Source organism: Dendropsophus ebraccatus, chromosome 14 (genome assembly GCF_027789765.1).
Source record: "Dendropsophus ebraccatus isolate aDenEbr1 chromosome 14, aDenEbr1.pat, whole genome shotgun sequence".
Lineage (NCBI taxonomy): Eukaryota > Metazoa > Chordata > Amphibia > Anura > Hylidae > Dendropsophus > Dendropsophus ebraccatus.
Genome location: NC_091467.1, coordinates 37,409,323 through 37,423,380, shown reverse-complemented (window position 1 = coordinate 37,423,380; position 14,058 = coordinate 37,409,323). Strand labels below are relative to the sequence as shown.

Below are 14,058 nucleotides of genomic sequence, written 5' to 3'. Positions count from 1 at the left end.
ATTTCTATTTGTATTAGCCGGTATATTGTGTTGCCTGCTTTGGATGCATTTTCTTTTAGGATGGTGCTACACAGGGCCATCCTTAGGGTAGATGATGGCGCCATGTGTAGAATTTACTTTAGTCACAATTCAGTTCAATACAGAGTGCTGGGACCTAATCAGCAAACACATACTACCGAACAGTTCCAAATACCACTATGTAGTGCATGTAAGCAGCGCCAAACCAGCACCATAGTGCATCAATAGATACTTCTCTACTAGCGATAAACCTAAAACACAGTGCGGCAATACTGCTCCACCTGTAGTAAACCAACACCACAGTGCAACACATACTGCTGCACCTGTAGGAACCAAACACCACAGTGCAGCAGTCCTTTTCTACCTATCTGTCAGTTTTAACCACTTCCAACACCCCTCCACACTAATAGCAACACTGACTTCCTTATCTCCCCTTTCCCTTATCTCGCTCCCCTCCCACCACTATCTATATTTACAGTTCCAGGATAGGACAAGGTTGTCGCCCTGATAAGTGTGGGTTCACAGTGCGTTTTTGCAGTCCTTTTAACGTACAGTACTAGAAGAGAGTTTCTTTTGGTCTTCTGCAACTCTCCTGCATCTACCTCATCTTCAGTTATACTGCCCCCTGGGTGAAGGACCTAGGAAAGTATGGTCATGTGACAATGATTATAATTTCATCACAGGTCCTTTACACTCCTGGGAGTACGGAGCCTACAGTGATAATGCAGAGCTGCTATCATCTGTGTATTCTCCGCCTAGAGCCGCTGCTGTATGCTGAAGCCCGCACAGACAGTGTGGACATCTAAGTTTGAAAAGCTGCCCTATTAAACTTTAAGTGTGTCATTAGACATGCTTATGGTTAGAGGTCAGTGCTGGCACCACTCCCTTTGGTTGATGAGGTGATGCATTCTGTGTGCTAGCAGAGCTCACACACCCTTAAAGGGAACCTGTCACCCCCCCGACCGACCGGCATAAGTATAAAGATCTCTAGCGGGGGGGTAACAGGTCCTCTTTATGGCCGGACCTGGTTCTACATGATCCACTGTTGGAGCCTCTATCCATATTGGTTGTAATTTCTGTAGAGACAGAAGTTTTCATGTCTTAGTAAAGCATGATGCTCTTTGCTGTGGCTTATAGATAAACACTCGCCCCCAACACCTTATTTAAAATTAGGTTAATTGAGACAGGATAAAAGTAGGATAGACAGGTAGAAATTCATCTAAATTTATCACTGTAGCCCATGCTTTTTTTTCCTTTATGCTCTAATGTACAACCTGGTGTACATACCAGTGTCTTCTGCCAGAATAATGGTGTACACTATTAAATAAATGTGACTATTTTTTTTTTAATTAGTCAGATGCATTTTTTTCTAGACACTTGGGCCAAATTCAGGCACCTTTTGTTAAGTTCATCTCCCCTATTTTTTTCACCATGCTAAACTGTCCATTGTATCAGCAAAGGTCTGCATAAGCGATACAACTATCATTAGTGTCACTTCCCGTCCAGTGTTTGAGCCATGTAATGACTTTGTAACAGAATGCCAATTTTTTAGATTTGTGGCCTAGTGTGCCAGGGCAGGATGTGCAATATGACCCTAAGGTTCCTTTTACATGTACAGATAAATCGCTTGTCGATTAGCGAACGACAAGCAAGATAAATCGCTATAAAAAATCGTTAATGTGATTGTATTTGGGTTTGTACGTATACTGTATCATACATAATTGCATTTGTATCTATATATTGTGAACAATGAGTGTTTACACTGAAAGACTTCAGAACAATTACCAATGATTTGTTAATTGTCAATAGATGCGATCGATGACATACAAACAAACTTTCATTCGCTGTTTGTTTGCTGCTACGTTTACACCAGAAGATTATTGCTTGAATTCAAACGATTGAACAATTTTTGCACAATAATCAGCCTGTTTAAAAGGCCCTAAAGTCTAGATTTTTCTGATGGTACATTTGTCCTCCATTCTTAGACCCAGCACTATTTCCTGCTTTGTTTCCTGTTGAAGTTCCTCCCCTCTTCCTTCTGCTGTCTGGCCTGCGTCTGGTTTTCTCTGCAGACGTTCTGTGAGATTTCCTCCCATAGCAACATAACAAACTGTTCTGGAATTGCTGTGTACAGGTAGGGGAAAGAATGCCAGAAGTAATATCTGAACTGTTTTTAATGTTAGTAGCTACCTTATGCCTGATGTCATTCACTTGCAGTGACTCTCCTGGTGCACCTGATTGGTTTGGCTCCTTCTCTGGGGCTCTTCTCTTAACTCAGAAATTGTGTGCTTGTCTCATAGTTCTGCATACAGGTAAGTATTATACTTTATTGTAGACCTCGAGATAACAGTGAAATTTGTAATATTAAATTGATCACATTTTCTTTCAGTTTTTATCTCTGTCAGTCATGTCCATCGATCAAAGCCACTGTGGAAGAGAAACCCCTTTAGTAATGTATGGTGGACTTTGACTCTTCCTGTGTTGTAAGTATTATAAGTATTAGGCTATTGTAGAAGAATGCATTCTTTCATATTTTATCTTTTGTCTCAAGCTTTTATATTTTCTCCTAGAGTACTGGCACAAGGTCTTCAGACAGCCCTAGATCTGCAACTCTGGGCAAATACTGATGCATTGCTCACGTTCCACATATGGGACATACCCCTGTTATCTTGGTTGCTGGGGCCACTCTCGCTCCTTCTTGTTTTGATCATCAACGAGATTGTCAAACTGCATGAGATCAGGTATAAAAAAAGCCCCAGTGTTCCCATTGTAACTCGTGCACCTTTTAGTCATTGTATAATTAGACCACATTCAGATGCATATTCTACCAACTATCCATGTTACACCCGCACCTATGTGCTTCTAGTTAAACAACGTTAACATAATCAAACACAGGTACAATCCATGTATCAGAATGAGACTATAGGCTCTGCTCCCACTTCTGTGAGTGCTTTTGCATCAGGTTTTGACAAATTTGTGAATTTGTAGACAAAGGTATCAAAGGGGTATTCCACTAAAACATAATTTTTCATATATTGCTGCCTATGGGGAGACCAAGAATTCATTCCATACTTGGTATCTATTCAGTCTCCTTCCCCCAGTTAAGATCTGATGCTTTCTGCTTAAGACACAAAAACTGTGTATGAGCTTTTTCTCCATTTCCCTTCTGAGAAGGCTGATGTAAACAAGTCCCTGGCAGGCGTTATCTGCAACTATGTAGCTGTAATGCTGGAAAGGGTTAATCTGGGTCAAGTTGCAGGTGAACTCACTGTGATTATCCCTCCTGGCACTACAAAGTTGCAGACTCACATCAGTTTACATCAGCCTTAGCTTACAGTTTTTTGTGTCTTAAGCAGAAAGCTCAGAACTGGGGGGGAAGGAGACTGAATAGATAATAAGCATTAACTGAATTTAGTCTGTCCATGGGCAGAAACATATGAAAAAACAAATAACAATATTGATTATGATAGTTTAGGGTCCCTTTACACAGAGATCTGGCAGATTTTTGAAGCCAAAGCCAGGAACTGACTATAAACAGAACAGGTCATTAAGGAAAGACTGAGATTTATCCTTTTAAATCCATTCCTGGCTTTGGCTTCAAAAATCTGTCAGATAAATCTTTCCATGTAAACGCACCCTTAAAGAGGTATTCCCCTCAAACAAGGTGAGACAAACAATGCCTTCTGTACTTGACTGGCTTTATCTGCAACTTGTAGCTTCTTTGTAACGCTGGGAGGATTATTCTGAGGTCAAGTTGCTAATGAACTCACTGGGATTAACCTTCCCAGCATTACAAAGAATATACAGTGTTGCAGGTAAAGCCTGTCAGGGACTCACCGATCCTGTAAAAATGGAAAGGTATAATTCCAGTATGAACAGTCTATGAAGTAGAAAATGGTAGGTTTCTTAAAAGGTATCTCTGAACAGTTTTTTTTTTAAATTTATTTTAGGGTTCGTGTCCGATATCAAAAGCGACAGAAGCTCCAATTTGAAACCAAACTTGGCATGAACTCTCCGTTTTAATTGCACTGCTCATCACTGTGTTCTGTGGAGGGGGTGTATTATTCCCACAGCATTAAGGGGGAGGTAGACAGATCCGGTATAACTTAATATCACTGTACCTATTTGGAGAGATGCTGCTAAGTTTCCTGTTTATATTCCCCCCCAAAGCCAGCCATAACTGCTGGTGCCTCCCTCACCTTCTGTGCCTCCACAGTCTCCCTGCCTGTTTACATACATTTAGCAGTTGGAGAAGTTACTCCATTACCTTTCCCTCATTCAACTCCTCTTCACTGCACTGACAAATTAACGGAGGGGTAACCATTTTTATATCTGGGAGAATGCACGACACACCATGCATGGTTAACCTCACTGGCGAAAAGCTATGTTCTTTTATTGCTCTTCATCAGGCATCAGTGTTATGCATGGCTTAACAAGCATGGGAATCTCTGGTGTCCATTATGCTACTGGAATGTGTCTACTCACTTTGCATCCAAGCACAGAATGGAAAGTTGTTTTTATTTTAATTTAAATGATGTATATTTTCTATGGAAGCAGAGAGGTTGTGATTTGTTACTAAAGTATGTAAATAAAACTAATAATTAGATCTCTGGTGCCTGTAAAAGTGCTTAAACGTTCTGATTCTTAGTAGGGAGTATTCAGGATACACAAATTAAAAATTCATTGTTTTACTACTTTGTCAATCAGCTGTATTTTTAGCCTGAACAGCACAAAACATTGTGTCTTTTGGGTAATAGCAACTATCAGAAAATACAGATGGATTTTCTATGTCGTCCTTTGACAGCACACAATATAGAGCTATGTCCTACTAGAACAGAAAACAAAACAATAAAAAGCATAACTAAATTACCCACTAAGTAGTGATTTAAAGTGTACTTATAGTTTAAAAACCTGCTTGGTTTTATCAAAGGTTTCTGGATACCCAAAAAGCTTTGTATACTGGGGGTGGCATGAAAATAAAAATAAAAAAACACATCAAGATGTATTTCAAGATAAGCTCTTCACTGTAGTGCAGCTCGCTCAGCCAATTACTGAATGAGATGGGATGCCTCTACAGTCAGTGATTGGCAAAGTGGGTCTTCACCACCATTAAATGCTCATCATAAAAGTAGGAAGTAGATGGAGCTATTGGGGGACTAAGGGTAGGAAAGTATGTGTTTTAGTGGGTTTTGTTCTTTTTCAAGCTGCCCCCAGCATTTTAACAAAACAGTATGTACTAAAGTTTTCATTTTCTGGGGTAATACTGCCAGATACAAGCACAAGACCAGGGAGGGTGCACTGCCATCTTCTGCCATAACCAACCTTTGCAAGATGGGCTGCTAGCTGCACTGATTTCTGTAGATAAAAAGACCATGTGTCACATGTCACCCCGATTGCTGGGGTGAAGCCAGTCCTACCCCCTTATACTTGAACCTTCCTCAAAGTCCTGGACCCTGTCCAGCCGCCGAGAAATCTTCTCCGGAAGCCATGCGTGCAGTCACCAGGGAGTCCGGACCCCATGGAGAATGACTAGAGCAATCATTCTCTATGGGCGATGAGATGAGTGCGAAGCCCATAGAGAATGACTGGAGCAGTCATTCTCTATGGGTGTCGCACTCGTCTCTATTGAGCGAGCACGGCTTCACCCCGGCAGCCGGGGTGACAGATTCACTTTAAAGGAAACCTGTCACCCCCTGAACACTTACAGGGCTGGTGCTACTGATGGATAGAGATCAATAAATTTTGTTGTCTGTGTGTGTCTATTTTCATTAAAAAAAAGTATTTTATTCTGGCTTTAACCCCTTAAGGACCCATGATGTACCATTATGCCAGAAGGTTTGGAGGCTCTATGAAGCAAGCTTAGAAGCTGAGCTCCCATCACTGTTATTGACGGGCACTGCCATTATCCCCTTCAGTGCTGCGCTCCTGGGAAAAATTTCTAATATATTGATCTACAGTATTGATGATGGTTGTCATTCTGGTCACAAATCACAAACTTATTACCAAATGCATGAACTTAATGTAAAGAACACTTTAGAATAAACAGACCAATAGTATTCCGGTTAGTAAATATATATTTATAGATGTTTGTACATACATATATAAAATTACTTTAAAATAGACTTTTCTTACAAAAAAAAAAATCAAACATTTACAATTTCATTTAGCAATAATAGAATAACACAGTTTATCCAAACTGAAACTGATGTGGCAGTACACAGACAAGCTTGGGGCAGGGACAGGAGGTTCTTTCAGATTGTTACTTATATATTCACCTTAAATCAATAGTATGAGTGATATGAAAACACATTCTCAAATCAGCCATAGCAAGGCCCTGTCCATAAGAAAAATGTGAGGGAAAGTAGGAAATAGAGTGCTGCTGCAAAACTAAATAAGAAACAAATGTATGGACAGTGGTGTGCAACAGGTGGAGCCACAGCTGATGATGAACAATGCTAGTGGTGCTGTGCTGTCGTGCAGTCCCAGCTAAAGTGCCAAAAATGTGAATAGGTCTCCTCAATCCAACATGGCTTCCAGCTGCTCTGCAAGGTCATCAAACATTGTACTGATGTCATCCAAGATATTCTTTGTCAAAGGAGCTGTATCACTAATAGAAGAAGCAAGACATTATTGTAATTATTTTACATAGATAAGGCTGCTGGTAAATATATAACAAATTTCCCCCAAAGATTACAAGTCTTATAACTTTTACTTTTTGCATTCCCAAACTGTAAGCCCATATACAGGGAATTCATGTGGCTAACAGATTTCCTGGCAGCTGTAAGGCATCAAACGCTGAACATTAGGGTTTGAATAATGTTGCCGAACCCAAACATTTTGACAGTTCCCTTAACATTAGTAATAAGTACTGAATTTTTTTTCTTTTTATAGAAGTCATTTACAAATCTGTATAGCTTTATTGATCTACTTGGCTTCCTGCAGAATATCCCTTTAATTAGCAATATATCAATTATGCTAATTATAGCAGGACACCACCTGGTTTCTGTGTCATCACAGCCCTATAGGAACTTCCCCCGCAGCCAATCAAGGAGTACAGAGGTGACTAGGAATTTCTGCGCATAACCAGAAGATACAGGAATCCAGCAGGTGACCATAAGTGGCAGGCACTACTAGGATGGATAGGTATCACCTGTTACCACGACCCCCTGGGTTTTTGACGTGTGCCTGGCATACTCTTAAAGTATTCACTCTATAAAGTTATTCACCAGACCAGGAGTCTGTGGGTTTTTTTTCTGTCCTAAGGTAAAGTTTTTTGTTTTTCTTCATATGTAAATAAGATGGTTTGACCCACTAAAGACAGTCTTGTTGCATACAGTCCTATGAATAATCACAGGTAGGCAGACTTCCTCCTAGCCCTGCCCTGGGAGGAACAGGGAAGTGGCACTAAGGAAAATTTCTTTCATCTAGTGCTTTCTCCAGGATGGTGTCAAGGCCAGACCCAAACAAAATTTTGGATTTGGATGTGTTGTCCATTTTCCAGTCCTTCAACCAAACAGCCCTACCGGCTGAATTAGAGAAGAGTCTAGCAAACAGATGCAAAACACTGGCTGAGGCATTGGACAAAAAGTCCACAGCACCACCTAATAAAGATGAAAGAAGCATTTCCTTGAGACTTAGGGCCCTATTCCACCGAACAATTATCGTTTGCATAATTGTTAACAACGATCTCAAACGACCTATTACGAAAGAGCTGAAAACGTTCACTCATTTCCATGGAACGATAATTGTTACTTATGATCGTAACTGCAATCGTTTTTTCTTCACTATTGCGTTCGTATCTATTGTGAACGACAGAACGATGTCTTATTCAATGCGAATTTGCGAATGAGCAACGATAAAAATAGCTCCAGGTCTTATAAAGCGATCAACGATTTCTCATTCGGTGGTTAATAGTTAACTGCATTTCAACTAAACGATTATAGTTTAGATTCGAACGATTTAACGATAATCTGAACAATAAACGTCCGGTGGAATAGGGCCCTTAATCACCGCAGTGGTAGCAATCAAAGAGATTAAGGCAGCCACCCCAGCCTCAAAACCCCTAGTCCTTAAGGCAACCTGTATCTTCAAAGGGGAAAAATGTTTTCTGAATATCTTCGCTACCGGAGGATTCCTATAGGAACTTGGGCCCAAGACATCGATTTATCTCAAAACTTTCGCAACAACAAAAAAAAAAGTTTCCTATCAAGCTTCTTACATTTTCTGTTTATAAGGGCTTATGACTAGAAAAAGCCTTCCTCCTTCTGAAAGTGAGACCTTCACAGATTTTGTCCTGAACTGACTGGGGTTCTCTACTTACTTCTGAAGTCATCATGGCTTTCCCTAGTGGTTTTACATTATAAACCAGAAATAGTAGGATAAATCTGAGAATTCCCCATATTGTCCCTCCTTCCCTAAGACTGCTGTCTTTCTATAACCTCTGCTTACAGGGAAGTACATGGACCTTCATTCAAAGACAACAGACAAACAAGGTTTTATTTCTTCTTTGATAACATCCTGAATATTGCTCATACTGGTATCTCCTCCATGACTTTATTCAAGCAGGTATTGCAAAAAGAGTAAAAACTACTAAGCTTTTTTTATGCACAATACACACTACTTGCTTTTATTCTAAGCCTTCTTGAGATCTTCCTTGACCTATAACATACAATAACACTACAGAGGAAGACAACCAGTGGGCTACAATGACAGACACTTGCTGGCTTCTTAAACTGCACAGCACTGTTCTGAATCCTAGGTTCACAGCCCCTCCTCAGCCGCCGGGACCAAGACACACAGTCCTAGGCTGGACCACCATCCTTCAGCCCTACCTATCCCCCAGCGGTATAAAGCGCCCTTTATGCCAATAGGACACAACATATGCCACACATTATGTGCATTCCAAGATGTGCCTGCATCCTTCAGAAAGACACATGCCAGCAAGGATCTACCACATGGGGGAAATCATGCCCCAAGGCTGGAGGGAACCCCTGAACATCACATTACCAGAGGCCATGCAACAGCTCCATGCAATGAGACTTATGCCACATGGTCAGCCCATAAGTAGCACACTGAGCACCCCCAGGTCTTGTTCATTGGGTCTGAAGTCTAAAATCTTTAACATGCTATATTGTAAACCAAATAACAAATTCAGAAGTATGTAGAAGTATATGCACTGCTCAAAAAAAGGGAACACTTATAGAACACAATATAACTCCAAGTCAGTCGCACCTTTATGAAATCAACCTGTCCAGTTATGAAGCAACACTGATGGTGAATCAATTTCTCCTGCTTGTGCAAATAGAACAATTAACAGGTAGAAATGACAAATAGCAGGATAACCCTTATAAAAGGAGAGATTCTGCAGGTGGTGACCACTGACCATTTCTCTGTTCTCATCCCTTTTGGCTGTTGTTTTGGTCAATTTTACATTTTGTCATTGCTCTCACCCATAAAGGTAGCATGAGGCGGTGTCTACAACCCAGAGAAGGTGCTCAGGTAGTGCAGCTTATCTAGGATGGCACATCAATGGGAGCTGTGGCAAGCTTTGTCTGTCAGCACAGTGTCCAGAGCATGGAGCAGACATGGTGGGGGTTGTAGGAAAGCAAAAACCCAGCAGCAGGACCGCTTCCTACTCCTTTGTGCAAGGAAGAACAGGAGGAGCACTGCCAGAGCCCTTTAAAATGACCTCCAGCAGATCACTAATATCCATGCGCCTGCTCGAACTGTCAGAAACTCCATGATGGTGGAATGAGTGCCCAACTTCCACAAGTTTGTGTTGTTCTTACAGCGCAGCACTGTACAGGGTGATTGGCAGATTCAACATTAGCGCCCAGTGCTCTTCATGGATGAGAGCAGGTTCACACTGAGCACATGTGACAGAGTGTAGTGACGCAGTGGAGAGTGATCTGCTGCCTGCAACATTCTCCTGCACGACCAGTTTGGCAGTGAGTCATTAATGGTGTGGGGTGCTCGCCAGAGATAGCCTGACTGCCAGTAGGTATCGAGATTCTCAGACCCCTTGTGAGACCATATGCTGGTGCGGTTTGCCCTGGGTTCCTCCTAATGCAGGACAATGCTAGACTTCAAGTGGCTGGAGTGTGTCAGGAGTTCCTGCAAGATGAAGGCATTGAAGCTATGGACTGGCTTGCCTGTTCCCCAGACCTGAATCCCACTGAGCACATCTGGGACATCTCGCTCCATCCACCAACGTCACATTGCACCTTAGACAGTCCAGGAGTTGGTGGACGCTTTAGTCCAGGTCTGGGAGGACATTCTTAAGGAGACCATCCACCACCTCATCAGGACAATGCCCAGGTGTTATAGGGAGGTCATACAGCCACATGGAGACCACACACAATACTGAGACTCATTTTGACTTGTTTTAAGGACATGACAGTTGGATCAGCCTGTAGTGTGCACTCATTGGTTAATAAATTTGATTTCCATTGATGATTTTTGTGTGATTTTGTTGTCAGCACATTCAACTTTTTACAGAACAAAGTATTCAATGAGAATATTTAATTCATTCGGATCTAGGATGTGTTCCCTTAATTTTTTGAGCAGTGTAATTTACCCATACATCCCCTACCTGGTTAAACTTCATGGACATGTGTCTTTTTTCACCCTTAAAATGTAACTGTATTAAGCTATAGTATAGCATATTAGTAGGGGGGGGGAAAAATTCAAGGTGGCCACTGTTCTTTAGTAGCACTGTAGCTTCTTTCACCGATTGGTATTGGGCAAATGGTCAGACCCCTTAAACTCACATGTTGTGGCAAATGCCAGAAATATGCCCTAATCTACATTCCTGGAAACATCCCACAACCTTTTTTTTTATTCATGGATTACCACACCTGATATTTTTTTCTTGCTCATCCTGGGTTTTCTGCAGTGAAGTAGAATTCCTCAATGGTCCAAGCTGTGAACTATCCTTACTCTGTGAAGACACCTTATTCCAATCCTTAAGGACAGTACAAGATTCATTTGTCCATAAAATGGAATTGTTAGTTGGGGGTGGACCATTAGCACCCCATGAAGGCTTCTGTAAAACCTGCTCAGGCCCAGATATCACCAAATGTGCTTGAGAGTCTGTAAAGCATAAAAATGGACAGTTCATAATGAGTTATAACTACAAATAAATACATATATGCAATAAATGTCCTCAAGGCCTATATATTTGAGGATAACTGCACAAGCAAAAACTGCCATATAGGTTAATCTAATATAGGTATTGTGCATATGCACAATCTGAAGATCTGCCTCATCATTAACCAGGATTTGTGTGAAAAAGGAGCATCAGTATTGCAAAAGGAAAAAAAACAAAAAAGGACCACAAAGGCCTCCGCTTGAAATGTCTTTTTGTGTGTTCCATAGTGTGAACATAAGTGAACAAAATAAAAAGGAATTGAGGTACTCACGGTCAGCGCTGTCCACATAGAGAAGTGGCCGAAAGCTTAAATAAATGAAATTAATATAGTGAAAAATATATTTAATATAGCAATATATGTGCTATATTAAATATATTTTTCACTATATTAAATTCATTTATTTAAGCTTTCGGCCACTTCTCTATGTGGACAGCGCTGACCGTGAGTACCTCAATTCCTTTTTATTTTATTCACTTATTCTCTCCACGGGCCCCATTATTTTGGGAGTATCCTGTGTTTTTGGTACAGTCAGCTTAGCAGTCCCTAGAGGTAGTAGGCCCCTATACAGTGGACTGTCACCTAACAAGACCCTGGATTTGGAGTTGTACCCTGTTGAGGGGTGATATGCACAAAGCCCAAGTGGCATCCAGGTGAGCACCTTCTCACATAATCCTTATCCTTGGTGTATTGAGGTATCACACGAGGCGCCGGTGCCCACTTTCTTCTTTTTCTCTCCCTTGTCGTATTGTGAACATGCCCTTAAAAGGGTTATTCGGGGAAGCAGAAAAGGTTCTACCTCCTCAGAATTATACCTTCTGTGATAAAAGGGTACATGTCCCGAGCGTTGTCTAGGGGGATTTAATGTCCAATAGCTGCAGGATATTGTCACACCACCATGTGCAAGCATGGTTTTGTCTGCACACGATTCTCAGGATATGCACCCACCACCCTTTCGTCACAGAGCGAGAAAAAGGAGAAGAACAGGAAGGATAACCCCTTTAAAAATGTAAAAAAAAGTTCCTCCAAGTGAAGGCATACAGTGATCTTAGAAACCCCAACATGAGCCAGAGCCACTCAAAGACATAGTTTCTTTCATAATTATCATGTTTCATTACTACATGGCCTCTGTAGGGAAATGTGTAGCTGGTGGCAGCTTACACTTACAAAGTATATAGTGATGAAATTCAGGCAGTTACTTTAAATATGCTGCTACAGTGCAAATTTACTTATACTGTTCTGTCTGTAGTGATTAAGTGTAAAGTGTTCTGTACAGCACTGCATTCACATGCGACACCAGTAGATATAAGAGACAACAGTAGCAACCTGTAGAATGACCTCCTTAATACTCACAGAGTACGCTCAGTACTATTTCACATTCACAGGGGACAGACTGTCTATTGTCCTTTATGTCCAAGAGTCTTTTTGTAAAGCATATTACTAAATGCTGTAAAAGCAGTTTAGGCAACATTGCAGCCCCCATAACAATAAAAAAAAATAAAATGAAATTAAAAAAATATATAGTCAGGAAACAGAAACATATTAGATTCTAAGAACAATATTTAGTATCTGACTCTAATCAGTAAAAGAAAATTTAGGTAATACATGCCCTTTAATGTCAGTGTCTTACTCCAACTGGGAGTCTTAGAACATGACTGGAAATGTATGCCAAGATCTTTGGCAGAAGAAGAGATTACCCAATCGTTGATAGCTGTTTTGGGGTTATTGTATGGTGGGACTCAACAAACTTAACCCCTTTAATAAATGTGATACTCACCCACAGGTGTTAAATAATGCCCCCCCCCCCCATATTACCCAGTCAGATTTACTAAGAACTGGTACTCTTATGAAATGTTTACACAGATTTATAAAACAGATTTTTGAAGCCAAATCTCAGTTATTCCTTTATGACCTGTTTATAGTCTGCTCCTGGCTCTGGCTTCAAAAACCTGTCAGATACATCTGTCTAAACATACCATTAGTAAAGACAGTCTGCCCTGCACCTGTCACAGGCTTCTGCAAAAATCTACAAATTAGGGGGGGGGGGGGGGTATCTCTTAAGACTGGTCTTAAATTAAGCCCCACCCCAATTCACACTGCCGGACTTACTAAGACTAGCAAGCCTCTTAGGTAAATCGGGTGGGATCTGCGTCTATCGAAAGGGAGGGCACAAAAATCTACACCTGCTCCAGAGCTGCCAGGCGTAAATCATGGTAAATCTGGCACAGGAGGAAGCCCCACCTTGCTGCACGGAAAATCTGCGGCGAACGCCAGGGGTGCATTTGATAAATGTGCCCCATGCTCCTTGCAGGTGTAGAGTTTTTCATGGTTTAAACCTTGATAAACTAGGCGTGGGAGAAGGCCACATCTTTTCCTCACCCATCAGGCGACCGGGAGAGTCAGCTTGTGTACGCCACGGAGAACAGGGCTGTGGAGTCGGAGTCAGGACTAGTTTTGGCTGGAGTCGGAGGCAGAAAAAATGTACCGACTCCAGCTTTAAAAAAAAAAAAAATCTTAGAACAATTTAAATTGAGTTTTGATATGAATTTTATAAGTTTTGCTCATCAATATATATGATGAGCAACATTCTAATAGGACACTGGCCCTTTTAGATAAGGATGGTCGGGGAAGTTGTCAGTCTCAGCAGGCTGTGTGTGTGTTTCTGTGTGCTATGGTGTGCCCCCACACCCACAGTGACCCCTCTATATTACTATGTGTGACTTCTCTATATCACTATGGCTGACCTCTATATTACAGGTATCTGGCATTGTTAGCAGTGTTTCTGTGTGTATGGTGAATATTTAGTTAGAAACATAGAAGCAGGAAAAGACCACCTGCTCCATCTAGTCTAGTTCTGAGTTCTTCAGTACAGGAGGCTGGAGACTGGCTGCAT

The 14,058-nt window shown here is 41.3% G+C and overlaps 2 protein-coding genes across 7 annotated transcripts in view; one reads left to right on the top strand and one right to left on the bottom strand.

Annotated features, from left to right (window-relative positions):
* TMEM94 (transmembrane protein 94) overlaps positions 1-4,709 on the top strand; it is a 63,143-nt gene extending 58,434 nt beyond the window's left edge. For all 4 annotated transcript variants that reach the window (XM_069952912.1, XM_069952913.1, XM_069952910.1 and 1 more), the window contains exons 28-32: positions 2,004-2,152; positions 2,236-2,330; positions 2,408-2,501; positions 2,589-2,759; positions 3,969-4,709. In XM_069952912.1, coding sequence (XP_069809013.1) covers positions 2,004-2,152; positions 2,236-2,330; positions 2,408-2,501; positions 2,589-2,759; positions 3,969-4,041 — 582 coding nt within the window. In that variant the 3' untranslated portion in view covers positions 4,042-4,709. The remainder of the gene's footprint in view (positions 1-2,003; positions 2,153-2,235; positions 2,331-2,407; positions 2,502-2,588; positions 2,760-3,968) is intronic.
* Positions 4,710-6,074: 1,365 nt separating this feature from the next.
* CASKIN2 (CASK interacting protein 2) overlaps positions 6,075-14,058 on the bottom strand; it is a 46,493-nt gene continuing 38,509 nt past the window's right edge. For all 3 annotated transcript variants that reach the window (XM_069953945.1, XM_069953944.1, XM_069953946.1), the window contains exons 20-21: positions 10,875-11,109; positions 6,075-6,625 (exon numbers count right to left, since the gene is read on the bottom strand). In XM_069953945.1, the coding sequence (XP_069810046.1) occupies positions 6,535-6,625; positions 10,875-11,109 (326 nt within the window). In that variant the 3' untranslated portion in view covers positions 6,075-6,534. The remainder of the gene's footprint in view (positions 6,626-10,874; positions 11,110-14,058) is intronic.